Source organism: Malaclemys terrapin, chromosome 6 (assembly GCF_027887155.1).
Source record: "Malaclemys terrapin pileata isolate rMalTer1 chromosome 6, rMalTer1.hap1, whole genome shotgun sequence".
In the NCBI taxonomy this organism is placed as follows: Eukaryota; Metazoa; Chordata; order Testudines; family Emydidae; genus Malaclemys; species Malaclemys terrapin.
This window is the reverse complement of record NC_071510.1, coordinates 57,955,964-57,974,870: the sequence shown is the minus strand read 5'-3', so window position 1 is coordinate 57,974,870 and position 18,907 is coordinate 57,955,964. Positions and strand designations below refer to the sequence as shown.

The 18,907-nt window shown below is 40.0% G+C and overlaps 1 protein-coding gene across 3 annotated transcripts in view; it reads left to right on the top strand.

Annotated features, from left to right (window-relative positions):
* SNCAIP (synuclein alpha interacting protein) overlaps positions 1–18,907 on the top strand; it is a 102,860-nt gene that overhangs the window by 62,561 nt on the left and 21,392 nt on the right. For all 3 annotated transcript variants that reach the window (XM_054033049.1, XM_054033050.1, XM_054033051.1), the window contains exons 4-7: positions 8,213–9,078; positions 10,757–10,936; positions 13,240–13,353; positions 16,473–16,598. In XM_054033049.1, the coding sequence (XP_053889024.1) occupies positions 8,213–9,078; positions 10,757–10,936; positions 13,240–13,353; positions 16,473–16,598 (1,286 nt within the window). The remainder of the gene's footprint in view (positions 1–8,212; positions 9,079–10,756; positions 10,937–13,239; positions 13,354–16,472; positions 16,599–18,907) is intronic.

Below are 18,907 nucleotides of genomic sequence, written 5' to 3'. Positions count from 1 at the left end.
AGGTCAAGGATCTGTGCCTAAGGGGAAATGCATTCCTTAGTCTCTCACCTTCTCCCACACCCTGCACAAATTAACAGAGTTAATGCAAAGTGAGGGCATTATCTTTTCTGTGACCCTCTTACCAGCAGGGAGTTACTGTTTAATGGGCACATTACTGGAACTGTGGAGTCTAAGAGAAACCTAGCAGTTCAGTAAAGCTGCAGGGGGCCCCACAGTCAGCCAGGGGTTCCAGATCCCTGGGTTTCTACAGGATTTAAGGGGGAAAGCACATCCCGTTCTGTGGGGAAAGGGTATGAGGTAAGTTCTGGTCCATCCAGTTCTCCTTCATGACACAAAATGATTCAGGCAGAACTCGGGGGTATGTCTATGAGAGTGAGCATCCAGTGTGAGTAGACAGACTTGCACTAGCGGGGCTCAAGCTAGATCACTAAAAATAGGTGTGTGTACATTGTGGCTTGGACGGCAGACCCCCATAGGCTTGAGTGTGGGTGGCTCGCAGGAGTCTGCCAGAGCTCCAACATCCACAATACAATAAGGGTTTTCTGTCGCATCCCACCTCATAGAAGGGCTGTTCATGGCTGGGGTAATTAGATCCAAGGCCCTTTATGGCCCTATTTATAACAACTAGAGTTAAAGGAATCAATTTAAACATAATTCCAGATAGTTCCGTTTCTGACATGGTGTTGCTAGCCCATAGGTCACTTGATTTCCAGTGTTTTCTAAGCAAGAATGATTTACTGGAGCAGAAATTGGCTTTTGTTGCTTTTGTTGTTCAGTATGAAATTGCTTGCTTGCTTGCTTTCTCATCTACCTGGGGAGACAGGGAGATTTGATAAGGCAGTTGCAGCTAATAATTCATGACATCTGTGCCCAGCCAGCTTCACTGAGCTAGTTGATTGCACTAAGGTGTATTCTGTTAGCTGAGATGACTTTGTGATGTTGTTAAATAGGTGTCTAGAATGAGAACAGCATCCTACTTGAGATCTTTATTCACTTAATGCTGTAAGCCAACTGACCTCTTGTCCCCAGCAGTGAAAGGTTAGTTCAGTAACCCTCTATGCTACTGTATCCACTGAACTAAATTAAGGATGGTTCACAAGAATATCCAGGGGATTGCTTTTCTATTGGGGAAATTATCAGTAAATATTGAAATTTTCTATTCCTCCAGGTTTGGTGCTCTTATTCCTGGGGGAATTCTGCACCAAAAAATTATGCACACAATATTTTAAAATTCTGCATATTTTTTTGTCAAAATAATGCAATATAATCCAGCTAATTTCAATTATTTTGGTAATTTATTTAAACTAAAATACAATGGATGGTGAATGGGAGTGGGAAGCATTGGAGGAAATCACCAACCCTCCTCCCCACCCCCTTCTCCCCCCCCCCCCCCCACCTAATAGTAATGTAGGTAGTATTGACCCTTTGCTTCCAATTATTAATCAACAAATATATGTAGCCATATGCTCAGTGTTACATCATAGACAACTGAAAAACAAATGAGGGCTGGGGACTCAAACTCACAATTTATACTGGCTACTGACCATGTCCAAAAAGGTCAGTAGCAAACAGTTCATGGAGCACATTTTGATAGGACATTTTTTCAATCCAAAATTGAGACCAGATCTCATCACTAAAGCACCATAAGCATTTATAAGGCCATATTGTCCTTTACAATAAGGCTCCTTTACACCGCTCTGGCAATGTAAAGGAGCCTTAAAACTTTTATACCTGTTTTATACTCCTGCGGGAATTTACCAAGAACAGTGGGAACAATTCATTAAGCAGGCAGGCTGCTATATTCTCCTCTGCCTGCCCCACTCCTATCTCTTCAGAAATACCCCAAAGCCCTGCCCCTCCATGCCAAGAGGGCTGTAACAGCGAGCGAAAGAGACCAGTCTCTCTCTCTCATATACACATGGATGCCCAAACCGACCTGTCTGTGTTACCCGACATTGGGCCAGCTAGTAAGCTTAGGGAGGACTAATGACCCACCAAAGTTTGGCATAAAGCAGCATGTTTATTATACTGATAGCTAAGCTCAAAAGAAGGAGGGGGGTCACACTCACATACTCACATGCTCCCAGGACAGGCACGGCACTGGAGATGTCAGGATCCTTCAAGGTAAGTGTCCCACAGCACAGCGATGGATGGTGCGAAGGTAAGTCTTCCCGAGGCACAATGGAATGCAATGGGGCGAACCACTGGCCAGGCGGTCTGGGCAAAGGGCCTTCATGGGAGGTACAAGCTTGTGAGTGCACTCCTGAGCACATGGCCCCTTCCCCTTTTAAGGGCCTGCTCCTCATGGCCTGCAACTAGAGATGACTTGTCCGTGTCTGGTTGGTCACGCTCCACCTCGGGCAGTGTCCATGTATTGGGTGTATGAATGCTGCCTAATTAGAGTCCCAGACACCTTGTCTATCTGGGAGCTCTTCTGATCTTCCAGCTGTTCAACCAGCCCATTCATCCCACAAGCATTCCAGGAGGGAGGGGCAGGGGGAAAGCCACTTAACAGGTATTCAGAGAGGGAGAGGAGACAAAAGGGGGGAGGGGAAGTATAACAGACCTTTTGAGCATACAGGTTATACATAGCATAGTCGTACAGAGCATACAGATCACTGCTGCTCCTGTAACACTCTGCACTGCCAGGGAGTGGGCGTATGACCGCTCTTGCAGCTTCCCTTGGCTTTCCCATCAGAAGTAATCTTTCTGCGGGTAAGCAAAGAAATCTGCAGGGGCCATGAATTCTGCACATGTGCAGTGACACAGAATTCCCCCAGGAATATGCTCTGCACAATTTATGCATCAAGCTATTTGGTAGTTTACCAATATGTGACTTATATTAAGGTAAAATTGTGATTTGGTGGCAGTTGTATTTGTAAGTTCTGGATATTTATCATGCCTCCTAAGTGTATCCCAACTAAATATGTTTGAAATTACTGGAATAAGTGAATGATTGGATAATGTTAGACCCTGAAAAAAAAAGGGAAGATACACAATTCTGTTCTGATAAACAATAATTAGAATAATGGGTGTATAGTAATGCAATTATACTTGTGATACCTCTTCAGCCTAAAATCTGTTCTTTTTACCTAATTTCTTCCCCTTCGTTATTTTGTATCTGTACTAATTTTGTGATTCCCTCCCAGACAGTTGAGTGTGATTTTTCCCTCACCTCACCTGGTCACATCCTAAAATCAGTCCGGACAAAGTCTGGAAGATCCCAGTTCATTTATCATCTCCCTCCTTCTCTCCTCTATATCCAATCTGTTATAGTTGACAACATTTGCAATGCTCTTCCTCTAGCCAAGCTAGGACAAGTGAATCCTACAGTGAGGCTATTGCTGTATGGATCATTTGGAAAAAGGTGTAGAGTGAGCTAATATTAATGCCTGTTTCTGTCATATCCTAACCCCAAACCTTGCTTGTCCTAATGGATAAGTGGAACTGAAATCCAGGAAGTTGAAAACACTCACTCTCACACACATAGGGTCATTCACAAATAAAGTTTCTCATGCCAGAGCACTTGTGTCAAAGCACAAGTTGTGCTCTTTGAAGTTGCTAGTATATTAAAACTGTAAAACAGCACCACCTTCAGTTAAAATTGTTAATATATTTCACTGATGTTATTAATTAAAATAGAAATACATTCAGAACTGGTTCTTATTATCCCATTGTTATATATAGCATCCCTTTGTCTCATAAAGCCCCAACTCTGCTAACACTCGTGGAGATGAATCAGTGTGAACAACTGTGAGGAATTTTCTAAAAAATTCCGTAGTGTAGACTGCGCCTCAGTATCTGTATACTAAGTCCAAGACAGCTGGACCTGGAATAAATGAAAGTCTTAATTCATTCAAGGGGCTCTGATGAAGTAATGAACCACAAGAGGAAAGATAAGGCATATCTTTTAGATGGCAGCAGAATTCCAAATGTAAAATCATCCATATATTTATTCCTGTCTCTCCAGTGGTTATACAGTATATAAATGGTAACTTTAAAATATAAAGGGCTAGATTTTTTTAAAATGTTGTGCAGGTTTCTAGTGAGGTACCACAGGGATCAGTGCTAGGCCAAGTCTTCATTACTGATCATGGAAAGGGAGTAAACACTACAATAAGGGAATTTTCAGATGCTATGAAATTGGAAGCTGTTACCAAGTCCTGCAGGGGCAGAGCAGAGGTGCTTCATTAAGACAAGGTAATCTGAATTCATTCATCTGACGATAGAAATGAGATCCAACTAAAATCAAGCCTAACATATATGATGTGCTCATTTACAAACCATAAAAGCCTAAAGAGTTCATTAAAGGAGATCATCGATACCTTGTCGGCAACGGCGATGAATATTCCAGATTTGCCATCCTGCGAGACTTCAGCTTCCATGCTGACAACACCTCAGATTCAAAAGCCCCAAAACGCAATTCCTCACTTGCCTCTCTAGCACTTTCACATGTCCTCTCCAGTCCAACCCGTACAGCTAAATGTCATTATAGACTACGTCATGACCCAGCTACTATCTTGGAAAGACAGTCATCTCATTAAGGAAATGATCACAGCTCTCCCAGTTCTCAGGAAACAAGAAAGACCCAGGACCCTGATATGATTATGAAGACTCATGGAGCCCATCAAATTTCAAAACATGCTTAAGAACAGCAGCATATCATCATCATGCTCTAGTCTTGACCATTGGCCCAGTGGCGTCCAAGCAGTACCCTCCTCCCCATCACTTACACAGACCTCCTTGGTTCTCTGACACATTGCATCAGATGAAAAGAGAGGAGTGGAAACTTGAATACCAATGTTGGAAAACAAAGGCTGAAACAGACCAGTCAAAACAGAGAGAATCTCTCAAAGCCTATGCTAAAGTAGTATTAAGATCAGGAAACCTGCCTTTCAGCCTCCATAGGTCAGCCTCTGAAGTTGCTAAGGAGGTATTCAAGGTGGTAAACCTCTTCATTAACCCTGACTGCCTGGAGTCCACAGCAGAACCAAGCACCAAGTGTTGCAAGGAACTATCATCCCACTTCAGTGAAATAATCACATGTTCAGAATGGGACTTCTGAGACTCCATGGAACTTCTCCCCCTATACTGGCCAACGAACAGCCCTTCTGCATTCCCAGAATTCAGTCCTTTCATGCCTCTAGAAGTATTGGACACCTGGAAAAAGTCTCAGCCCAAACCCTCTGAACCATGACCCTCCTGGTTGGTGAAAGAGTGTCATGAACAGCAAGTGTCACTCATCACCAAAATAGCCAATGTCTCATTCAAAGGAGGAATCTTCCCTTTCTCCTTCAAACATGCAATTGTCCAACCAGTGCTGAAGAAACCCACCCTGACATCAGACGTAGCCAACTACCACCCAGTATCAAACCTCCTGTTCCTGAGCAAGTTCATAGAGAAGTTTGCATACTGGAAAGATGGTCTAGTGGTTAGGGCACTAGCGTGGGCTTCAGGAAACCTGGGTTCTGCAGTTCCTATGAAGTAGGGAAGAATTATCTCCTCGTTATAGTTGGGAGCGGAGACGCACAGTATAAGTGATGTACTAAAGGTTATGTAAGTGTGCGGCAGATCTTGGAATTTAATAAGATCTCCTGGGTTCCAGTTCAGTGTCTGTGTCATGGTTTCTAGAGTAGCAAGCAGTTAGCCTTTATTTGGCCCTGATTGCCAATGGCTTATGCATGACCTCATGAATGTGGAGGGGTGAGCAAGAGCCTTCTCCCACTGGGGCATCTGTGTAAAGGCTACTCACAATAGCAATCCCTCAGCTCTCTGGAAATCAACCCCCCTACTGATTTCTGATCTCTGAGGGAAGAAGTCCATGACAAGGGGATGGGGAGGAGGCAAAATCATGGCCCTGCTCCTCTCTGCACAGGTCTGTGGAGTGGGGCCGGTGTGCATGGGGGATCAGCACTCTGTTAGTGTAATGGCTGGTGCAAAATATGCAATCCCCATGCACAGAAAGCAGCATCAGAAGAGATTGTCCCTGCCTGTCAGATCAGCCTCACTCCCTATAGGGGCCTGTGGGTAAATGCTACAACCTTCTAGTCCTGTATTATGTGCAATATCAATCCATCTTTCTGCTTAAATAAGTAGATATATTCATGAGTTAGAGGAAACATAGATCATTGTTTTGGTTTAAATCTGCTTTTCTGTAGGCAGTAAGTATAAAGAAATGTCCAGTTTATGTAGTGGACAAAATAGAAGGAAAAATGAGCAAGAAGTGGTTTACTGTGGATGTAATGCAGGAAACAAGAATTAAATGAACATGTGGTGAATCAAGAAAATTTGTAGAAAGCAGCTTTTGCTTTCTCTTCACATCAGGTTTAATATTTTTACTATCACTGTTATGTGTAGATTTCAATTTTTAAAATTAAAAAGTGCAAAGAGGTAGCTTGTTTCAGCATAGGGACAGAATAATGGATCTAAGCATAAGGAAAGTGACGACAAACAAAATGTTGATGCCGTTTTCTCTGTCTAGACCCTTCTGTTGAAAGAAGTGTTTTCATAAGACTCAGGCAGAATTCATTTCCATTCAGAGTCCTTAATGGTTCCTGTCAGAGCAAAACAGCTGGAAAACATATGGTATCCATTCCCTGTATCACTTGGAAAAAATTTCACATGTAAATAAAACCAACATAAAAGTGTAACCCTTTGAACCTAGAATCTTATACAATACATAAATAAATCAGTACAATGCGTTCTTTGTATTGGCCCACTAAATTACTTGTTATTATTATTGTTATTATTTTCTTTGATATATATTCACAAGAGCCTCCAAAGAAATCAAGGTGATACTCAGACAACTCCAGTTACTAAGCAGTATTATCCTTTTGATTCGTATCTTTAATAATGTATTGAAAACTGTATATTGCTGCTTCTTAAGAAAGGTGTTTGTTACAGATTATGTATGTGATCACAAATTAGACCTCAATGATACACTACAGCTAGTAATAAATCTACCATGTTTAAAATGTGCCTCTTGAACTTTAGAATGTGCTCGTTCTTTATAAACATTAAAGGTCACTTGGAAAGAAAACATCTAAATTGATTTTAGTGAAAGAAATTTGGTGAGTTTCCCACCTCTCCCACTAAAAATATAAATATAAAGGAAACTTAGTACTGGGGTTCCACTGATCCTGGGCACTGGGGTTATGATGAACTGGGACTGTACTTTTTGTAGTTATAGAAGGGTGGAGGATTTTTCTACTGACTAGAACTGGTTGAAAAATCGAGGCGTTCTGCGTAAAATTTTCAACCAAAATGGAAAGAAAACCAATAGTTTGAAATTTTCCATGAAAAATACAGAACTGAAATATTTCCACCAAAAAAGCCAGATATTTCGTTTGGGAAACTCTGACGTAATGCCTCACGGGAGTTGAGGTTCAGGTGCCTCATGCTCCCACTCTCCTCTACAAGCTCCCTTGGTCAGAGTACATTTCCTATGAAGCATCACAGTCTTCCCTGTTGGTGAGGTGAAGTGGTGCACCATGGGAGTCCCATGCCTGCAATATATAATGGTGCATAAAGTCAAGCTGGGGAGCCTGACCCATGGAGGAGAATGGGGATATGAGGCAAGGAATTACAGCTCCCTTGAGGCACCATAGTGGCATATCCAAATAGATATATCTCATTTTCAGACAGAGTCCAAGAACTTTTCAGTTCTTTGATGAAGAATAAAATTTTTCTGCAGAAAGAACAGTTTTTGTGAAGAACTTTTAGTCAAAAATCCAAATTTCCAGTGAAAAGTCAGTTGTGATGGGAAATTTCCAAACAGCCCTATTGTTAAACTCCCAGAAGAATATCCCGCTCTTCCAATGAAGCTCAATGAGATAAAAATGGCAGAGCATAGGTTAGCATGGTTTTATGACAGGATTAATATGGATGCCAATGGACCTTTACCAATTGATGTTACACGCGTCATGTACTTGGGGTTTATATTTTTCTCATTAAATTTGGTTCAGTTCTTTTTGTTTAAAATGTATGTCAAATTTGAAAGGCGTTTCTTTCCAGACTGTTTAATTTTGGTATTACTGTAGCAGAAGTATGGTTAACTGCAAATTTGCTTAGGTGTGAATGCAACATGTTTTCTAGTAAATTTCTGTTCCTTGTGCTTGGTCTGGAATATCATATTTTCAAAGTATACAACAGGATAAACGTATACACATGATACAAATATTCTGTTCTTACTCAAATTCCTTTTTTTCTGTAGTTTCAAGCACTAGCTGGAGCTGTGGAGTTTCAACTCTTATTGGAAATGCACAAAAACCAACAGGAATTGCAGACATGTACAGTAAGTTCAGACCAGTGAAGAGGGTTTCCCCACTAAAGCACCAGCCGGATAGCTCAGAGAACAATGAAAGTGATGACCAAAAGAACCAGAAGGTGGAATACCAGAAAGGTAGTGATTCTCACCCCGCATCTCAGAATGATGATCAGTGTTCAGGAGATGGAGAAGGCCTTAAAAGTAAAAGCATTGAGTCTGGTGTTTTGCTTGGGGAGCTGGAGCACTATGACCTGGACATGGATGAAATTTTGGATGTGCCTTACATTAAATCAAGCCAGCAACTTGCTGCTTTTACCAAGGTGGCTCCAGAGAAAAGGATTTTGGGTGTATGTTCAACAGTGAATGGTCTGAGTGGCAAGACCTGCTCTGCAGGAAACAGTGAGAACTTGCCAGCCAGCACGACACAGTTTTGTGTTCTGTCCCCTGTGAAAAGCTCTCAGATGAGAAATGCGCAGTCCATTGTCCTTAATCAGCACAAGCATTTAGCTGAAGAATTAGAGCTTTCCCAGCCTCTAGTTAAATGTAGCTCAGTCCATGAAACTGAAGCCCAGAGCAAGGGCTTCCTCAACAGGACATTTACCGATCCCCAAGCTCATAAACCTGAGAAGACAATGCCAAACTGCCAGCTGAGGACTTTTCATCTGCAGACAGCCGTGACAGAAAACAAACTTGATGAACTGAACAGTAATATGAACTGGAGCAGCTCAGGAGGCCCAGAGGAAAGGGGTGAAGATGTGAAAAAAAATAAAAGCATCTTAAACATTGTGAAAGAAGGACAGATATCATTATTGGTAAGTGTCATCCTTTTCATAAGGCATTTATAACAAAACACATCTGTAAGACATACAATAAGTCGACAGTTGATTAGGTGCATATCATACGTTGCAACTCCATTTGATCCCCTTTAATTAGAAACTGAGTGCATGGGTTTCCAAATGAAACTTGTGGAGTTTATGTACAAATATGATATTTAATCTTAGGTAGTCATGATGGACAAGATTAGTAATTTAGGTAATACACTGAAATAATATAAAATGCAGATGCTTTTCATCTTAAAATCTATTTATTTACTAAATTAAAATTTATTTCTTTATGAAGTTCTGCCTTACAGAATGTTTGCAGTTCACTTTGTTCAGTTATTTGTGGATTACATCACTTTCTACTCAGATGCTGACCATGGGAACAGAGAGGCTTTTGTTGTATTCTGATTATTATTCAGGAGTGTTTATGCCAGTTTGTTGCAGAAGCATTCACAGATGGGAGCTCACACTAAAGTTTGATTGCCCTCTGACCCATATGAAGTTTTGGTTAGTTCCAGCTCTTTGATTAGAAACCATGAATAGGTGTTTCCAAAGTAACTAGCTGCAAATTAACGTCATGATGCAGGGAAGGCAAGACTCAGAAAGGCTGTCAGAGTAGCAGTGCATGCAGTATTTTGTACTATCTTTTGTTTAGCTTTACCAGTCTAAAGCAAGCACAATGGCACATAATTAACACAACAACAAAGACAAAAGCAGAGTTATTCAAAGACTAGAAATAGGCAGAGGAATAGATCACAATACTAAAAATAATAAAAATAGAATTAAAAAAACTGGAAGTAAAGAAATGCAGAGGATTTTTGTATAAAATACCTAATTGAATCAGATTGTGTGGTAGCTAATCTGTATAACCATATGATCTTGTCACTCTTACTCCTTACCTTTGTCCTCCCTTCTTCCTCTCCCTCCCATTGTTTCTGAAAAACAGTTATGTTTTGTCTTAAAATAAGATTCAGGCAAGGATCACGTATTGCCAAATGTCTGTGCATTGGTTAATCCAATAATTCAAAGCAGTATTGCAATATAAATAATATTAAGGGAACTAGCTAACAAAGTAGCATTCAGAAGTTTCAGAGCTTAATTACATTTTTCACTGTACTTAATATAAGCTGCCACTTTTACCATGAACTAGGAAAAATCTGACCTTTTTCAATTATTTGTCCTCCTAGTGGCACATGAAACTGGGAGGGCCGTGGGGAAGAATCAGCAAATTTGCTAAGGGGAGTCATGGACACTTTATGCCAAATTACTCCTAGAGATAATGGCAAAAAAAGAAAAGGGACAAATTTTAAAAAACATTTGAAATGTGAGTATATTCTGTCAGATAAAGTAACCAGAAACTATACAGAAAGGCCAAACTATAGGACACGACCTTTCTCTGTATATGGGAATCTTGTTAGGAACTGCTGAATCAGACCAACAGTCCTTCTAGTTTCTGATTACACCAGCACCAGATGCGTTAGAGGAAAGTGTAAAACCCCTGTTATGGACAAATGTACAATAACATGTGCATGGAGAATGGTTCTTCATAGGCCCACGTATTAAGTGTTTGGCTCATATCCTGAACCATGAGACTTGATATCCTGTTTAAATTTTTATCTTAAATTGCATAACTGATATACTTTATTTTCCACTGTTCCTTTTTGCACAGCCACACCTAGCAGCAGACAATCTGGACAAAATTCATGATGAAAGTGAAAACAATCTGTTGCACATAGCAGCATCACAGGGACATGCAGAGTGCTTGCAACATCTCACTTCTTTGATGGGAGAAGACTGTTTGAATGAGCGGAACAATGAACAACTAACACCAGCTGGGTTAGCAATAAAGGTGACTTGGTCTTAAATAATCAGTGATGGCTATAAATAGTGCTGATACCAAAATGATGTTATTTTCAATCCTTTTGCTAAATTAAAGCAAAAAGGGGGTATTTCTGTCATTGATTGATGTCACATAAGTAAATAAAAATGTGTTTCTTTTAAAGAGTTAAGGTCCGCCATAAACCACTGTATCATTTAATGGGTCGTCGTTGGTTTTTTCACATACACATTAACTTAAATTTAAATTAGTTAACTGGTATTAAGAAAAATCAGCTGTTATATTTCAAGGAACTTTTATTCATATTAACTCAGATTCAGACTAGTATCCTGGCTATAACTATGTCTTGTTTTTCATTCAGATGAGTATAGCATTAAAGACATGTAAGGGAAATGTGTGTTGGTAAAGCATGACAGCACTTTTGGTAGTTTCTAATGCTGTTATTTTCAATGTGCCACATCTGAAGCTGAAACTTCTTAGATATCAAGAGCAGTTTGGAGTATCAGACCAAAGTTAAAATTTACCTCTTGCAGAGCACAGCATGCAGCTGTCAGAAACTACAAAAATGAATGTCATCTGGGAAAAAGTTAAAGCTTATGGGAAAATCTATTATACAGTAAAATATGAAACTTTATAGTGCTGTTGTGCTGTAGTAAAATCCAATGGTGTGCAGGAAGTTTGACAGTAAAACTAAACTGCCATCTTTCAAATAAGGAATTAAATCAATGTCTAACTACTCTTGGCAAGTGAATTGCTTTTCAGAGTTATAAGGATCTTAAGCTATGTCTACAGTGCACTTTCGTCGTTAAAACTTTTTTCGCTCAGGGGTATAAAACATCACCCTCCTGAACGACAAGAGTTTCAACGACAAAAAGCGCCGGTGTGGATAGCACTTCATCGGTGGGAAACGCTCTCCTTGTGATGAAGCTACCGCCCCTCGTTGGAGGTGGTGTTATTTTGTTGCCAGGAAAGCTCTCCCAGCGACAAAGAGCAGCTACACTGCGTACCTTAAAAAGGCGCAGCTGCAGTGGCACAGCCATGCCATTGTAAGGTACTCAGTATAGACATAGCCTTAGAATCACTGTCATGACCAAATTCAAGTCTGGATATCTACATTCTGTCTACCTAAAGTCGTCTTGCAGTTTCAATTGGGTATCGTATTTTTCTTTACTTCTTATCCTAACCTGTGAGATAGTGTTGCTATACTCTATTAACTTCATTGTCTTCCTTCCCAGAGAGGGTGGCTGTTTTTCAATAGTTGATTTTGTTTATAAAATGTGTGGGCATCCTTTGAGATAAAAAGCACTATGTATATTTATTACACTATGAAGGCATGGGTGCTGTATCGTGTAGGAGACTCAGGCACAAGTTCAGTTAATTATAATATGTTGTGCTTGTGTTGCATATTACAAAGGGTCCCCTTGATGACTTTAGTTGTCTAGCAAACACTGACATTTATCCATTTCTTTGATTTAAAAAGTCTCAAAATAGAAGATTTTATTTGAGGGGTGGTAAAAAAGATACTGTTTTGTCAAGATAGTTTTAAATTTGGCTGCATTAGAGCCAGGATCTGAGATGTAAGATTTCTTTTAAAGGACCAATTAAAAGTATACATTAAAATATTTTCACAGCTTTAATTATTTTCAATTAAATTGAGAGAAATATAAGAAAGTGAGTAAAGTAACTTGAAACTTTTTAGATAGAGCATTACAAAGATTTTACAAAAAGATAAATAAGAAATGGCAGATAGAGACAGGTCAGATTTTGTATCTCCTAATCTAGAGAGTATCCCTTTAACTGTGTGACAGTAAAAGTTTAATATATGTAGCCAAATCATACTCTGTCTATTCACACAAGTAGTAGTCCCATTGATTTGACTTCTAAATCGCTGGGACCAGTCTCATGAGTAACACAAGCAGAGCTCCATTCTGTACAGCTTGAATATTAAAGTATCACTTCATTTACTCTTGAAATGCAGTCGCATCTGTGGTGTCATTCAGCAGCCATTCTGTGCCAAAAACTCTATACAACAGGCATTTAGAAGGGAAAGGGAGGAATAATTTATTCATATAAATCTCCCGGGTAAATTTAAGTAGGCAAAATGTTATCAGTATCAAGTTATAATTAGGCCATCCCACTTGGGTTAACAAATATGTTATCAGTAGATATAAACACAATGTTGCAAACAAATTAGGATGATTTACATGAAAATCAACATGCATATATGATTCTAATTAGCATTTCCATATGTAGTAGATGTGGTTTGGAATCTAAAACAACTAGAATTTTTTTAATCCTTCTTTTCCTCTATTTAGAATGGTCAACTGGAGTGTGTACGGTGGATGGTGAGCGAAACAGAAGCCATTGCTGAATTAAGTTGCTCAAAAGATCACCCAAGTCTTATTCACTATGCAGGTTCCTATGGTCAGGTATGGTTCCATTTTAAATGAGTTTTTACTTTTTAAAAGAGACTGATTCAATGCTTGCACAAGAATTCCCTTTTATACTGTTCTTCAAGTCAAATGTTTTGCAACAGAAATTATGTTCGTTACTAAATGCAACCTCTCAATTATTAAATACAAACTTTCTTAATTAGTTAGAATGTTAAGGCGCCATACAACTGCATATTTTAATTAATGTGTTTTAAAATTATTTCTTCTTCTAGTTCCTGCCATCAGGGTGTAAATTATTGGCTGTGGGTAGGGTTAAGTGACGCATTAGGTTGGTACGTTATTCTCTTACCTCTGGTAGAAGAGATTAGTCATCTCATCATGGTCCTAATGGACTTTTGGCCACCCCAGAAAACATCCAAGCAATATGGTACAGTTTACATGCTCTTTCCAGGAGGCTACAAGCCTGAAATAATTTGCCAAAAGTGTGACAATTTAGGAATTAGATGCATGGCAATGGTGCAAGGTGTGGGAAAACTTGAATAACATCTGCTTACCTCTAGCCATTTTTATTGAGCTTTATCTAAAAGCACGTTGTAAACTAACCTTATCTTATACTGCACCTAATCGACATATAAATCTAGTGATTGATAACCTTAAAAGGTTCAGTGTTTGAATGCTTCTGCCAGTAATACTGATTTGTGGTGAACTTGGAGGAGGATACACTACTAGATTATACAGTTCTCTGTTACTATAGGGTCCCCTTTCCCCAAATAAGCCCTACAGTGAACCCTCTCCAAAGGACCCCCATCATTCTTGGGTTCTGCTGTGTCTTTTGTGGGAAAGAACTAATGGGCTGCTAACCCTGTCTCGCTTCTCTGGTGGATAGGTTATTCTCCCCTCCCAATTTCTTCAGGGGTCAGTCAAAGCCTGATGGTCTTCACAGGGGAAGTGCACAAGCCTGTCTAACTGGCCCTATGCATGGAACTGGAAGCATTTCAGAGAATGCTACCATGGAGGTCCTGGACTTTAATCTATTTCTTAGCAGCCTAAATTTAGCTTCCAGGACCTCTCTCCTACTTTTCCCTATGTCATTGGTACCTATACGTACTATGACCACTAGCTCCTGCCCAGCAGTGCCCATAAATCTATCTAGCTGTTTTAAGAGGTCCACGGCCTTTGCACCTGCTGGCAATTCATCATGCAGTTCTCCCGATCATTACAAACCCAACTATCTCTATTTCTAATAATCAAATCCTCCATTGCTATTACCTGTCTCCAATAATAGAAGTCCCCTATCCCAAAGGGGAATCCTCAGGACAAGAGGATACTCTGAGATCATGTGGAAGGAAAGTCTCAACTATGCGATTGTTTCCCTCCGCTCCAGCTTGATGTTCTCCTTCCCTGAGATTTTCATCCTCCTCAGCACTGCGGCTGTCAGACCAGGGCTGGGATCGCTCTACGTCCCTGAAAGTCTTGTCTTTTGTATCTCTTTGTCTCCCTTAGCTCCCCCCATTTCAGTCACTCTGGTCTCAAGAGCCTGCACTTGGTCTCTGTGGGCCATGAGTTGCTTGCACCTAATGCACATATACACCAGCTGCCCACAAGGCAGGTAATCATACATGCTTCACTCAGTGCAGTAAACTGGATAGCCCCCACTCTGCTGCTGGACTTCTGCCTGCATTATTTCTCCTCATTTTGTTTGTTCTTTGTTTTTTGAGGGGAGTTTATTGGCCTAAGTTTACAGTATGTTTGTTAGGTGTTTTTGGCTCTCATGTTCTCTCTCTAATTTCCCTCACAAAACTCCCCTGTTCACTAGCTCCTCTGATCGCTTGGGAGCAAGCTTTTTAATTCCTTGTTCTCACTGCATTACCCCCGCCCCCTTTTCAAGGGATACTAAAGGGATCAGAAACTAAAATTTCGCAGGCTAGAACCTCATTAGGAAGCTCTCAGCCTTGCCTGCGAGGCTTCTAGGCTCAGCACATAGCCCCTAAAATAGACGACGCTATAAACTCAAATCAAGCAGGCACACAACAGACAAACTGACAGACCGTAAACTCACCCCAATAATCACGTAGTCACTCCTTTTTCACCTGGAGCAGCATGTCATGGAAGGATGCATATCATGACTGACATATGCTTAGAACTTTTTGTTTTGGGAAATTTAGATTTTTTTTTTAATAATTAGATCTGGCATTCTACAAGTGTAGGTTAAACTTAATAACTATTGCAAGTGGATGATAGTCACAAGCCTTGAAAATATCATATATAACTGATCAATAACACATCTAGTCTACTGCAGATGTGAATCACATTTATGATTATTTTACATTACCCAAATCTTTTAGATTTTGCCTGTTATCATCCTTCATTTTCTTTGAATTAATTTAGTTGAAAAACATCTCTATTTTCTGTGCATTTCCAAGAATCTTCATCTTCAAAATACACCAAATGATTTCTTGGGCACCAAAACAGCCTTTTGGCATTCAAGAATTCATTTTTCATCTGTATTACTCAAACATTCAATTAATTTATCTACATATGCCATTTGGGGGTATACCTATTGAAGAGTGTAGTCATTTGAGATATGGAAGTTATTTTAATGTTTAAAAATATTAACAGTAAGTTACCTAGAACTAAAATCTAGGGGCAAACATTTAAATGGGCTTGAACCTGGCCTCTAATTTTGTGCTTGCAATCCACTACTGGTACAAATGATAGCATTTGATTTTTAGGTATAATCAGATGATAAATAGGTGATTAAATAGCATAATTTGCACCATGCTAATTGGAGGCACAGAATTTGAGGATAGCTTCCAAAGTTTGGACGTTCATATTCACCAGAGCAGTTTATATAAGAACATTTCTAAACTATAATGGTTTTTAATCCTATACAAGCATTTCTCTAAAATACTTATTGTACTTTTGTTTTCTGATAATTAAAATTTAAGGGCACTACCCAGCACTTTCACCACTGTTGGCCAACACCGCACGCATGCACAGAGATTGTTCTGAGGAAGAATTTTAAAGGGGATACATGAACTGAAAACAGGGTCTTATGAGAAGTGTCAAGCAACTTTAAAAATAGGCAGTGTTACCAGTGACATTTCTAATAAGTTTTGCTTTTGTTTTATTTCTTTCTTAATTTTTTTCCCTAGGAGAAAATACTTCTGTGGCTTCTCCAGTTTATGCAAGAACAAGGGATTTCTTTGGATGAAGTTGATCAGGATGGAAACAGTGCAGTACATATAGCTGCCCAGCATGGCTATTTAGGATGTATACAGGTAGAGTACTAACTACACTTATTTCAGAGAGCTCCTTTAAATTTAAAAATCTGCAGATTAAAAGCCCTTAATATCAAAATGGAGAACCTTATAGGTAAGAAATAAATCCTTATAATAAAAAGATACTACAACCATAAAAAAGCTTGAACAAGTAGGCCTCAAAGTGAAACTTCTAAAAACCTATGTACCTTAAGTGCTAAACTCCACTCTGTTATATTCGTGTAAATCCAAAGTAATTCTGTTGTAATGAGACTAGGAATTCAGTCCTTAATTCTTGAGAGGTTTTTTTAATTAATACAAAGAAAAATAACATGACTCCATGTGCATTAAGATGAGACTACCCCTTAATGAGTTAATGAACTTCTAAAGAGTTGAAAGGGACTCTGTCAGGATTGATAGGCATACTCTGGCATTGACGTCTTTTGAAAGTTCTTACCTTTCTGATGCTTGCCATCTATTTCTCTTTCGAGCAAACCATTGCAACTATCCAGAAGGAGGGAAAAACCATGAACAGCCAGGGTGCACTATGATGAACGACTGCATGCTGAGCAAGCTGCAGCATTGCACAGTCTTAATCCCTGGGGATCATTAGAAGCATTGTGCACAAGAATGGATTCTAGTGTTCAGTGCTGCTAGCAGTTCTTGTGTTAGGCAGCCAAAATTGTTGACAGGATGAATAATGGATGGGGAAAGAATTAGTCTAAATGAATGGCAAAGGGATTGTGTGGAAAAGCAGAGTGAGAAAGATATTGGTCAGAAAGGAAGGAGAATAGAGAGAAGAGGAAAAGAGAAGATCAACTACATGGGTGGAAGATAAAAACCAGAAGCCAAGATGGGAAAAAGAAGATACGGGGACAAGAGGAAGAGAGAGACAGAGAAAATGTATCTGACCAGTAGTAGTCTTTTTTGAGAGTCATAGACAAGGAGTGTTAATTTCAGGAAAGTCATTTCAGGCATTTGTACGTAGTAAGAGCAATAGGGGAAAATTTAACTAGCAGACGTTGAGGTAAGAAATCGATCAAACAGATTCGGAGGCATGACCATTACAAAACTTTGATTCCTGAATTTTCTTGTTAGTGATATGCTGGCCTGCTTTGAAAGACATCAGGAGTAGACCCTGCCCAGTTTATTGTGAGAGTCACATTAAACGAATCAGCGCACATGCGCAATCCCTATCTTAGTGTTTTTGTTATTATTTTTCAGATAGTTGCAACGATCAGTTGGAAAAGAAATAGATGGAAGGAATGCGAAAGGTGTAGGACCTACCAGATGGGAGCACTGTCATGGTAGGTCAATGTTGAAGGCTACCAACTTTGACAGTGTCCCTTAGAGCTGTGCAATAAATTGTGAAAGAGTAGTGATTAGCAAATAATTTTGCATGGAACAGTAACAATTCCAGTCCATTCTGGGAAATGAAGTTAAATGGAAGCAAGACTAGTCCCGTTTCCCTTCTGAAGAGTTAACTTGAATAAATTGTCCTGAATTTTTGAAAATATTTTTTTATTTGATAAATAAACCAGTAGGGGAAAACCTGGCAATTACAGACCAGTAAGCTTTATATCAGTACCAGGAAAATTGATTGAAATAATAATTAAACAGATTTTTTTAAAAAAAGCACAGCTTCTGTAAAGGAAAGTTGTGCCACTCCCATCTACTAGAGTTCTTCGAGTGTGTCGGTCACCCCTCTGAGTCTGCCACACCTTCCATCTCCAACATGCTCCTATGCCAAGGGACCAGGACAGAAAGCTAGCTACGTTGACCTTATTATACCCAGGGATTCCCTGTGCCAGGGAAAACCCAGCTGAGCTGAAAAGCTCAGATCGGTAATTTCAAAGTAAGGCATTCTTAAAATCAGGCTAGTTAGTCATTCACAGAAAAAGACAGATTTTGTACAAGTGCATTTGAAAAAGGCTTATTGGATTATCACCAGAGGTGAAAGTAGGCCGGTACGGCATACCAATAAGAAGTGGGAACTGGCAGCGCTTTAATGTTGCCTCCCCTTTTTCCGCCCCCCACCCAGGGGCAGCCGACGGGGGGATGGCGCAAAAGGGGCTTCCCCAGGGCCCTGGGTTCCCAGCTACCGCAGCAGAGGCCAGAGCCCCGGGCCATTTAAATCACTGCTGGAGCCCCCGGGGAGCATGGGCCAGGCAGTGTGGAAGGTCTGGCTGGGGGATGCTGACCCTAAGGCCCCACCCCTTCCGCCCAAAGCCCCGCCCCTTCTGGGGACCCGGAGCCAGGCCCCCATACCGGTAAGTATTTTATCTTACTTTCACCCCTGATTATCACAAGCAAAATTTGGCAGGTGTCCA